Source organism: Festucalex cinctus, chromosome 6, assembly GCF_051991245.1.
Source record: "Festucalex cinctus isolate MCC-2025b chromosome 6, RoL_Fcin_1.0, whole genome shotgun sequence".
In the NCBI taxonomy this organism is placed as follows: domain Eukaryota; kingdom Metazoa; phylum Chordata; class Actinopteri; order Syngnathiformes; family Syngnathidae; genus Festucalex; species Festucalex cinctus.
Window position 1 is genome coordinate 31,909,573 of NC_135416.1, and position 11,778 is coordinate 31,921,350.

The 11,778-nt window shown below is 42.1% G+C and overlaps 1 protein-coding gene across 2 annotated transcripts in view; it reads right to left on the minus strand.

Moving 5' to 3' along the window:
- The window catches only part of LOC144020664 (LIM domain-binding protein 1), a 28,082-nt gene extending 17,195 nt beyond the window's left edge, over positions 1–10,887 (minus strand). The window contains exon 1 of one of the 2 annotated variants that reach the window (XM_077524355.1): positions 10,288–10,887. In XM_077524355.1, coding sequence (XP_077380481.1) covers positions 10,288–10,315 — 28 coding nt within the window. In that variant the 5' untranslated portion in view covers positions 10,316–10,887. Of the gene's footprint in view, positions 1–2,750; positions 2,845–10,287 lie in introns of those variants that run through there. The other variant, XM_077524354.1, reaches the window with a different exon arrangement.
- Positions 10,888–11,778: the final 891 nt, after the last annotated feature.

Here is an 11,778-nt window from a genome sequence, read left to right on the forward strand (position 1 = left end):
CCAAAGACATGCATGGCAGGTTAATTGGGCACTCCGAATTGTCCCTAGGTGTGCTTGTGAGTGTGGATGGTTGTTCGTCTCTGTGTGCCTTGCGATTGGCTGGCAACCAGTCCAGGATGTACCCTGCCCAAAGCCAGCTAAGATAGGCTCCCCCCCCCCCCCCCCCCCCCCCCCGCGACCTTTGTGAGAAGTAAGCGGTCAAGAAAATGAATGAATGAATAGATGGATGGATGGAAAACAGGCAGTATAGTGTTTACTGAGGACCAGGGCTGAGAAACACTTATTTACACATTGATTCATAAAGTGCTACCTCAGGTTGTTGAGGTCACGGATGATATCGTGGACCGTAGATTATGAAATCCCTCCATTCCTTAAAATTGTACACTGAGAAACATTCTTAAACTACTAGACCATTTGCCTACATGCTTGTGGAATGCTCCAAAACAGCTTTTTGTAGAATTCCTCAACTTTACCAGTCTTTTTGTTCACGTACCAACTTTTTTGAACATGTCGCAGCAACAAATCCAAAATTAAATAATCAATAACATGTAACAGTTTGAACATTAAATATCTTGTCTTTGTTGTATATTCACCTATATTATTTACATTTGACACAACCTCCCAACTTCATTTGAATTGGTGTTTGTATTTATCCATCCACCCATCCATCCATTTTCTTGACCGCTTATTCCTCACAAGGGTCGCGGGGGGTGCTGGCGCCTATCTCAGCTGGCTCTGCAGTAGGCGGGGGACACCCTGGACTGGTTGCCAGCCAATCGCAGTGTTTGTATTTAATCAATGTATTTTGGATTTCAAATAGCTGCTGACACCTGTGGCTGAAAAATGAAACTGCATTTTCTCTCTTTTTTTTCAATATATGCTTCTTTTTTTCCCACTCACTTACACAAACACGCACACAAACAAACGTGGTCTCCCAGGCGGGGAAGCTAACCCACGCCACCGGCACCGAAGGGAAATGACGGTTCCACGATCTCCACCCAGGGACCAACCGCGTTTTCTCTTCCTCACGTACATAACACACACATGACGTCACAGCCGCAGACTGGGTGAGATTATTTTAAAAATAATTTATTATGTCATTATTATAGCTTCTGTCAGTCTTTTTGGCAACATCCATTTCCGTGTAGTACCAGCTGGGTTAAAGTGTCATGGCAGTTTGTGTGTGTGCGTGTGTGACCGATGTGGATTTGTCTAATTTACACTGTGGCCACAGTAGCCATGGTAACACAAGCAAGTTTTCACAACTGGAGAGTGACTAAGAATCATCTATGGGCACACAGGGGTTAATCCTTTGTGCGTGTGCATGTGCGTGTGTGTGTGTTGTAAGCTTTGCCATTGAAATGCTACATGACTGGGTTAATCCATAGAGCAAGTGTATGTGTCGGGTGATGGAGAGGCAGTGGGGGTGGGAGGTGTATCAGGATAAGGCTTTGAGGGCTTACACACACCGTCTCTTTCGCTGTGAGGCACAGGGCAAACCTTATCTTCAAGCAGCACCCTAACCAGTGACACACATGCACACTTACACATAGATGCACAAATGCTGCCGAACCTCCCTTGCACCGGCTAGCCTCACAGCTGAAGTCAGAAATCCACTACTATGTACTTTGTTGACATAATTTATCATTTAATGAAAAAAAAAGAAAAAAGATTACAAGTTCTATTTGTGTTTGCTTGCCAGACTTCACTGTAGACACTAGTGGCTTCTGCAAGCAACAGCTTGTGCTCTGTCAAGAATGGGTAGTAAATGATGACAGCTAACGGCCTTTAGTGTGATGAAGTCAACTCATGCAAAAGATATGTTAACTGTTCCACTAACAGCCACTCAATTCTAATTAAAACACAATATAATTCAACTTAACCTTGAGATATATAGAGGACCATGGAGCATGTTATATCCCAGCGAGCAATTTACGATGTACGAAAATACTGCCAAAGGTGTAGAAAATGTACCACAATAGAATATGAACACTTGCCTTAGTTTAGTTAAAATGAAATATTATGTCATAACTCAAATATAGCATCTCATTTATAACAAATGTTATATTGACCACAGACATCAATTGTGTTAAAAAGACAGTATAAAGAATTAATAATAATTAAATCCAGTGAAGGCATCAAGAAAACTTCTTGGTGGCACTTTCACATCGTAGCTAAAGATACCTCTATAGTTTGTATATAATACAGAACAGTGATCCCATTATGGAATTATGCTTACACAAATATTTCTCATGATGATCAGGATGTTAATGAAGCAATTCCCTTGTGCCTGTCTGTCTGTCTGTCTATCTGATTTACGTCCTTGACTTTCTGTCAGACCCGAGTTTGCCATTAACACAACCAAGTGGCCATGGATGGCATAAACTAATTGTTTTCTTTTTCTTCAGGGGACGGTGTGATTAACTCCTATGAATTCATCTAAAGCAACAAGTGGCCAAGCAAACATTTAATGTGACGTCTACTTAAAGTGGTTTGTGTACAACCTTTTTTTTTTTTCATAAGTGATTAAAGGGGGCTCACAGTGAGTAAACTCTCTCATGTGCGCTGAGTGAAGTTGACCTCTAACTTTAATCCAATTTAATCAAAGCAAGAACAATGTGGGGAAAAAGCAGATTTAAATGACCCAGAGCTGCGAAAAGCCACAGCAAAAGCAGTCTGGCTTGAACGTTCCTTAGTCATGTGCTGCTGAATCAGCTGTGCGAGAGGCCAGAAGGAAAAGGTCATCTTACCTCCCTCGGTGTCGAGCTGTGACATGGCCATTTTGTCACCCATAAAGTCAGGCTGATTGCGATACACTGCTCAAACTCCTACACCCTGTGTCGTGTGTTCATGCCTCTCCCTCTCTGTGATATCTCCAGTGTCCAGACTGTCAGCTCAGAGGCATTGGAGGGTGAGGAGGGGGCACTTCCCCTCACGAGTCAACAGGAAACTGAACGTCTGCCTCAGTTCTGATAACAACCATCGCATTTACCCTCCTTCCGCACTCATCTTAAGTCAGCTGACTAATCCAAATGGATGTTTTCTCCATTAAATATACACATTTTGCTTTCTATATTTTGTACAACATTATGATGAAAAAAATTGATTTCTCTAATAGTATACTCATTGTCTCAACATTATGTGCCCTGATTGACTGGCAACAAGCTCAAGGTCTCTCAACCAAAATCAATTGGGAAGATTTTAGCTCACCCGTGACCCGACAAGCGCAATAGAAAATGGAAGGATGTTGGCATATTGCACAAGTTTGTAGATTAAACTTTAATCACAATGTATTTTTAAATTTCTTTTGTAAAGTATTCAGTGATTAAAAAGCCATGCTTACAATGCAACTTTTACTCAGTCAAGCGTTCAGAATTTTATATTGCTGATATGACTATCTTACTTAAATACAGAGAAGAAATGTTTTACAAATGAGCATTACAGCCTAATTATGTGTGACAATGATGCCGCGGGGGGTGGGATCATACTACTTTTGTAGCAACGTTCATTCACATGACTTTGGTGTGCATGTAAGTGTGAATAAAATTACTAAAAATGTTAGTAATACTAGTAATATTAAGACTACTCCTAATAATAATAATTAGGGACGTTCAAGTGGCCTACCATTTTTTTTTCCATAACAAGTACTACTCAAATCTTGAGTAGCCACCAATACCACTTGCACTTGTGATATGAAAAATTTAACAAAAAATAAACAATAATTTTAAAGAAATTCCTATACATACTAGTATATTCTAATATCGCATTTTCCTTAAAATTGCCTGAAATTAATGGCAATTTTCTATTCTTCAAATTTTTTATTTATAGTTCATGATCGCGAAACAGCCAAACAAGTAGGCTAAGGCCGGGTATCAGCCCAATACTGCTACTCGCCCATCCCTACTACTATTACTACTATTTAGTACATAGCACCTTTCCAAACAAAGTTGCAAGGCGTCAATGACCAAAATAAAACAATTGAGCAAGTTCAATAAAGTAAAATCAATAAATAATAAATAAATATGCCCTGTGATTGGCTGGCAACCAGTTCAGGGTGTATCCCGCCTACTGCCCAGAGCCAGCTGGGATAGGCTCCAGCACCCCCCCCCCCCCCCTCCTCCCCCCGCGACCCTTGTGAGGAATAAGCGGTCGAAGAAAATGGACGGATGGATGGATGGATGGATGGATGGATGGATGGATGGATGGATGGGTAGTAGGTACAGAAATAAATAAATAGCACTGGAAGGGAAATTGGGCGGGGGGTGGGGGGGTGTCCAAAAACCAGCACCATTTAAAGAATGCCATACGATAAAAGTGACTCAATAAATTTGCCAGCAGTATACAGTCTATGTGCCCTTTGATTGACTATGGGGCCAAATCCAGGGTGCTGTCTGCCCTTTTCCAAAAAGCAAAAAGGCTCCAGCTACCCATGACCATAAACAGGATAAGCATTAAAGAACTTACATCACTGCAACCTGCAGGGTCGACTTAACACTGTCAAGAGGCAGCGCATGTCTTGTCTGTCGGACCTTTGGTAGCAGCGCACTCTTGTGGCCGCATTGTATAAATGTGTTTCAATCTAACATGAATAGCCTCTCTTTGCCTCTCTCTCGAACCCATGCGTAGAATTTCAGGTGAGCAACGACATACCACCACAACAAAGTCAATGGCATGTGTCACTGTCACATGTCAGTGAATTTAAGGCACCCTGTATAGATTAATCAAACCAACCAGCCACAACATTATGACCACTTTTTCATTCTCAATATAATTCTAACAAGATGTGTATCAAAGTTTTTGTTTTTGCAAAATTGTGACTCCGAAAGTGCAAATTGAATATGTTCATGTGTGGTTTGCAATGGACTGTACTCCACTGTAATGAGAAGAGGTAATGAATCAAAATATTTGTAATATTAGGCCCTCATGCAGTACTCTCAAACAGAACTTATACTGTTTTTGTCAAAGCAAATTATATAATAAATCTCGTGTATTAGCTAGTGTATGTGTGCAAGAGGTTATAACGTTGTGGTGGGTGATTGTACACCTGTATTTAAATAAAAATGTAAATTTGAAGAAAAAAAGTAGCCGATGGGGTGCTCTCTGATCGTCATCGTTATCAATCATTGTCACTGTTCTTCGTGCGTGCGCGCGCGCGTGTGTGTGTCAGAGACTAGAGTCAGCTGACAGCTGTGTGAGGGGATGTGACAGTGGCCTGATGCTGCGTTCTCTGTTCTCTGGGAGCCATTTTGTCTGTCTCTGATCTCCGAGTCAGGTCTACCCCCCGCCACACACCCATCCCCCTCCAGCCAATCACGTCAGCGCTCAGCCTTGCAGAAAACATAGAAACAGTCTGATTTCTCTCAGTCTCAACCTCCCTCCCTCCCCACTCCTCATGCACTCCCGCAGCCTTCATCTCCCATTTGCTCCTCATCCCTCTTACTTCTCCCTCCTCCATCACCCTCTCCTGTTTTCTCTTATCTCAGCCCTCCCTCTAACTCTTCCTTTCGCAAATCACATCTTTCGACTCTCGCTTTCTTTTTTCCTTCATAATCCTCCCTCCCTCCTCTTCAGGCTCTCTTGTTGTGCAACCCGTTTCCAAACAGCTAAGCCTTTGTGCCTTTTTGTCTCTTGCCATTTCAGCCAGGCTGCAGTCTTTACTCATTTTCCTCCAATCAGGGACACCATGTGACTCCCTGCATGAGAGGGCACAGTCCCTCCCACCCCCTCTCTCTCTCTCTTTCTCTCCCTCCTCTCCCCTCATCTTGCCAACAAGCCAGGCAACATACGCTAGCAATCAGGGGCATCAAAAAGAAAAGAGGAGGATGAAAAAGGTGAGGGGGGTGACAAATAAAGTTGAGAACAAATGGGTTAGTCTACACTGTCAAGTGGGGAGGGGGGGGGTCATTTCATGTAATTATCCGAGCATCTGCGAGTTCAGAAACAATAACACATCCTCTCTTTCTCTTGTCACAGCTTGGACCACATCCCCACACACTCTGCTCCAGTGTTGATGTCATCCACATGCTGGGGCACATGCTGCGTGTACATCCACATGCACGCACACACTCCAGCACAAACGCTGAGCCCACACAAGAAGGAGGGGAGGACCCTTTGCTGTTGAACATGGCACTGGAATGTAAACAAGCCAGAAGGGGAGACAGAGAGGGGACCAACTATTGGGTGACTGCAGTTTGATGATTTCTGCCACAGCTAATGCGGCATCTGGTGAAACGAGCCACCATTGGTTTGAGCTTTGTTGGCAAAAAATCACAAACATTTCATTAAATGGAATTGTGATGATGTGATAAGTCCAGTCCTATTTGAATGTTCTGAGCTCCGGTTTCGATGGCTGTATCTGAGCAGAATAATGTTGTCATAAGTCCAGGTTAAATGTAGCTCATATAGGTGATGTTGTGTTCTTCTTCTCTGGACCACAAGCTAAAGTCGCAGTGCACTCCATTTTGTTTCAAGTTCAACCATCATCATCCAGTTCAAGGTCACGGGGATGTAGAGCCTATCACACCTGACCTGAACTCAGGCGAGTCAAACCTCAGAACTGCGAGGCAGTCCCCAATGTGAATTACAGATAACAAGTGTTTTTTTTTTTTTTTTAAATCATGACCTTACTTTAACTGCTGAAAGGGATACTTGACTCATTGAGCCATTTACAGCAGTAAAAAGATAATATTTTGTCTATAATTAATGTGATAACTTCATTATTATTCATGAACAATTAATACTTTTAAAACAAATATTGCCACTTGTCGACTGAAGATGACATCACCTGTTCTGAGGAATTAGTTAACGACTAATCATGGCTCACCTGTTTTCTGGGTATGGTCAGCAAACTGAGCCATGATTGGTTGTTACCTACATCCTCAGCACAGGTGATGTCATATTCAGTAGACAGCAAGTGGAAAATTATTTTTTGAAGGTATTAATTGTACATGAAAAATAATGAAGTTATCGAATTAATTCTGGACAAAAAATAAACTTTTTACTGCTGAAAATGGTTAAATAAGTCATGTATCACTAAATTTCGAATCACTACTGCCACCTGTGGCCTAAAAATGAAACTACACGTGCCTTGTTTCTTTACATACACAAGACACACATGACGTAACCTCCACATACAGAGGGTGGAAAATTTGAACCCGAATCCAGTCTGAAAACTATTGGTTTGCAGGACAGATGTTAATCTACTAATCAGAAAATGTTTCAGTCATAAATAGTCAAATAAAAAAGCTATTGTAAAGATATTTTGGGGCAAATTGTTACATGGAGCAACTTCAATGAGTGTCTATAATAATTTGCTATGCGAATGGACATAAAATCAATAATATGCTGTGGAAAGAAATTATTTGAAGCACTGTTGAAAAGAAAATGAGAGCAAAAGGGGAGGTTCGCCACGGGGCAGTCATAAGTCTTTTTGGAAATTTCCATGACCATGTTGATTAAGTATGCAATCTGACCGCAAGATAGCTAAGGACCCATTCTAAACAAGAGCTCCAGCCTCGGCTGTGCAAGCTTGTTTAACGGCTGAAGTGGCAGCACTATTTGCCTTGTGGAGCACAGGGCCCAGAGATTGGAAACACACGTGCAGGTTTAATCACACAGAGGCTTAATCACACAGCCGGACACATTTCTGCATCTACTGCATCTCCCCAACAATGCTGGCTATTTGTTCATCCATTGGGATGATAAAGCCAATGTCTGTGAGTCTGAACTTGGTTGCCCCTTCTGAAGTGTCTGGCTCTAGAATAACTTACCAGTTAAATAGTTTCCAAACCACAAAACATGAGAGTATTTAGTGTTACGATCCTTCTCATGATTAAAGTCTGTGGCTGGCCACACGTCTCAGTCGTCATCCAGGCTGTTGACCACCGCAGTCACTGTGGTCTGTTAAGTCAGGAGGGGAGACGAGAGGCCATGTCAGGGTGATACTGAACCCTCCAAAAGACTGAAAACACACTGACTTGCACTCCCCCGCGGCTGAATATTGCATGACAGTACAAGTAATATGTAGTAATACGTTTTCAGCTACAGGATTATATTTCATGTCTACACGTGCTATGAGCAGTGGGACATAAATCGCGCTAACACTTAATAATATATTGCCCTGGGCGCACCAGCACAGGGTTTATTTCTAGACCTTGATTCCTCTTTTCTTCCCTAGCATGTGTGATTAGAGTCAATAAAAATGAGTGGAGTTATCTGTTTGCTGTCAGACTCTCCGAACCCAAATACAACCATATGTAGCCTGCAGGGAGTTCCTCATCCTTCAAAGACAGTGGACAAATCATACACTTTCCAATATAGTACTTTAATATGATGGATGTTCCTTCCACCAAGTTGCTGTCTGTGACTGAACTGCAGGAAACCAAGCAGCTGTTACTTAATTAAAAAGAAAAAAAATATTTAAATAGTCAAAAAGCAACACTGCCACATTGTTTTAAGATTAAAGCAAAGACAACAAGAAACATAAATCCATGGGTTAAAAAGACACAAATAAAACAGAGTCCCGCAAATTTGCAATGTTTCAACACAGTCATGTATGCACATTAATACAAGTATGATGGATACTCCTTCCACCAACTTACTGTCTGTGACTGAACTCCCACAAACCAACCAGCTATTACTTAATGAACCACATTCAAATAGGTAAGAAGCAACCATCTGAAATGATTTTTTTTTTAATTCTCACATTGTTTTAGGCTTAATAAGGAGGACAATAAAATTAATGCATGATTAAACAACACACAAATGCCAGTTTTCTACATAGTCACGTATGCATGTAAATACATGCATACGTGACCTCTTTCATGACCTCGGGAAGAAAGGAATTCTGGGTAGAAACTAAGCCATTTTGCAAAGTAATACAAGAGAGTTGGAGTTTTGGTGTAATTTTTTTTCACCACAACACAAAGTTTGATTGTAAATGATAGAGTCAAGATAAAGATGGTTGTTTTTCACTACAAACATTAACTAAAGGCTCCTTTCACATAAATATGCAATAAATTTACAGCCTTTTATTATGCTAATTACTAGGGATGTAAGGATACCAGCAATATCGTCATATCGTGATGTTAAAACTGCCACAATATCGTTGTCGTCATGTTCACGATATTTAAAACCTACACGTGTTAAAAAATTCAGGTTGATTTCTATTTGTGCAGTTATAGCACCCTCTGGTGGCTAGATTATTAGTGCAGTTTAAATTTCATTAGGTATATTTTGGCCCTTCTATGTTTAAAATACACTAATTGTCAGATGGAGGGGATTGTAATATGCTTTGAACTGAGTCAATATGTGGAGGAACTCAGTGTGGGCTTGCATTAGCAATTAAGTGCCTCAATATTAAGTGTTATTAGAGATTGAAGGTAGTTTATTTGTATTGCTGTTATGTACAAAAGCACAATATTGTTTTTTTTTTGTATGAGCTCTTTTTTTTTGTGCAATATTGTGACCTTTTTTAAATATTTCCAACCTCCCCACAATATTGTGATAATTATCGTATCGTGACCTTCATATCGTGATAATATATTGGGATATTTGAATACATCTTATATCCCTACTAACTACCAACCCCACCACCAGCAATTAAATAAATAAATAAATAAAAACTTTAGGGAAAGTTTGGGCAAGGCTGTGAGCTTCTGAAGGCCAAACAAATGAAGTGATTCATCAATGTGATTTTTTTTGTACATGCATCCTCATATAATAGAAATGCAGCGGTCTTTATTTACCCAAGCAGAGCAACTCTTGCAATCGGTGACCTTTGACCTCTAACAGCACATTCAGCTTCCTTACTGCAATCTATTGGGTCTGTCTGTAGTACATGTTAAGACTTCATCACTCACAAATGATTATTATCAACAACAACAGGAATATTAGCAGCACCATAGCAACAACTTCTTGGCTGTGTGTGTGTGTCACAAACATCTGTTCATAATCAATCTTGTAACTCCAACAACATCCTGCAAAAAGTTATGTTGAAGTTCAAAGTGAAAAAGAAGCAGATATGCGTTGACCCATCTATTCTGTTCCTCCTCTCAGGCCAGCACACAAGGCAATATCCCATGAGCCTTTGCAAACTCAGCCCAGGGCCCGAGGGCGCCCGGCTCCCTGTTTCTCTGTGCCTCAGTCACGCCACAGCAGGAACGGCGCTCTCCAACTCAAAATACATCAACAAATGATGTGGAAAAGTCATCGGCTGACAATGGCAGCGGCGGCCGCCGCAGCTGTTGTCAACGGCGAGCATCACCACATCCAACGGCGGCTACTTACCGGGACACGCGCAGCCGCCCACCGACATCTTCTCACATGTCTGGTGGGAATCCGATGAGAATGACGGTGTTGGCTCTGTTATCCCTGCTCTCTTCCTCTCCTCTTTCCTGTCTCTCACCAGTCACTGCTGCTGCTCACATGAGCGTCTGTTTTCCCCACGGTTCTCACACACACGTACACGCGCACACATAGACACTCACACACACAGCCGGGGAGCAGAGAGAGATGGAGGGAGAGTGTGGAGGGAGGACAAGAGTGACAAAAAGCAACAGACGAGAAGAAGAGGTTAAAAAGAGAGCTTACGCACACACTCACGCACGCACTCACCCCTCCACACACAGACACAAAGGATCAGATTCTCTCAGTAGTAAGAGAGAGAACACTGTGGATGTGTGAGTGTGTGAATGTTATATAGAGTGAGCAGAATTCAGTCCTGCCTCTGCTCTGCCCTCATCAGCCCTGCAAATTACAGCTCAGGTGGGAGGAGAGAAGGAGAGCGAGGGAGGGAATGAGGCCGAGCGCCAGTGTGCGTATGTGTGTATATGGTGTGTGTATAAGAGTGTGTCAAAGTGACCTGAAAGATTTGAGCGAAAACAACCACGTGATGTGGGTCCTTTCACCCCTTTAAATATGTAGCGAGTGTGCTGTTTCAATGACACACATACGCATGCAAGAACGTGCACACGCATGTTCCTTCACATGATGTTTGTTTGTGTACGTGCTGCAGCCGTCTGAGTGGCTTGTTACCATCTAGCAAAGGTCTGCTACACGGCAGGGAGGGTAGGGGGAGGCAAAAAAAAAAAAGGGGGGGGAGGAGCAGGGAGGTTGGGGCGATTGACGTGCCTCAGCTCTTTCCTTTCTCTCTCTCCTCTCTGTCATCTCCCTTTCTCGCTCCGTTAGTCTTTCTGTCTGCAGTATGTCACACAGTGTTGCTCTCTCACTTCACTCATCGTTTTTTTCTCTCCTCCTCCGCCATTTATCTCCTTCACTCGCTGCCTCTCTTTTCCCTCCCACTGTTTATAATCTGTCTCCTATCACTATGTATGGCATTTGTGTCTCCCAGATATAGATGTGCAACTTTGCATGTGGTGGTCCAGCTGTGTCAGAAGTTCACAGTTGTTGAACCAGGTAATCACATGACACAAATTAAGTGCTCACAATTTTGTCTGCTCATGTGTATAGTTTTGAATATCATAAAGTCACATGAAGGAATCCAGCAAAATTAGCACATAAATGAGGGTATGCGGTTCAGCAAATGAATGAACAAACCAATGATTATAACTTCCAAGTTATGAGCTCCAGACCTCAACCCCATTGAAAACCTGTGGAAGGGGGCTAAAGAAGAGAGTGCAGAGAAGAGGACCCAGGCCAGTGGATGATTTCGAGAATTGTCATGCAAAGTGTAATGGTCGAAGATTACTCTTTCTGTATTCTCTCATCTTGTGAACGATTACAGGAGAAGATCAGGTGCTGTTTTGCTCATGGCAAACG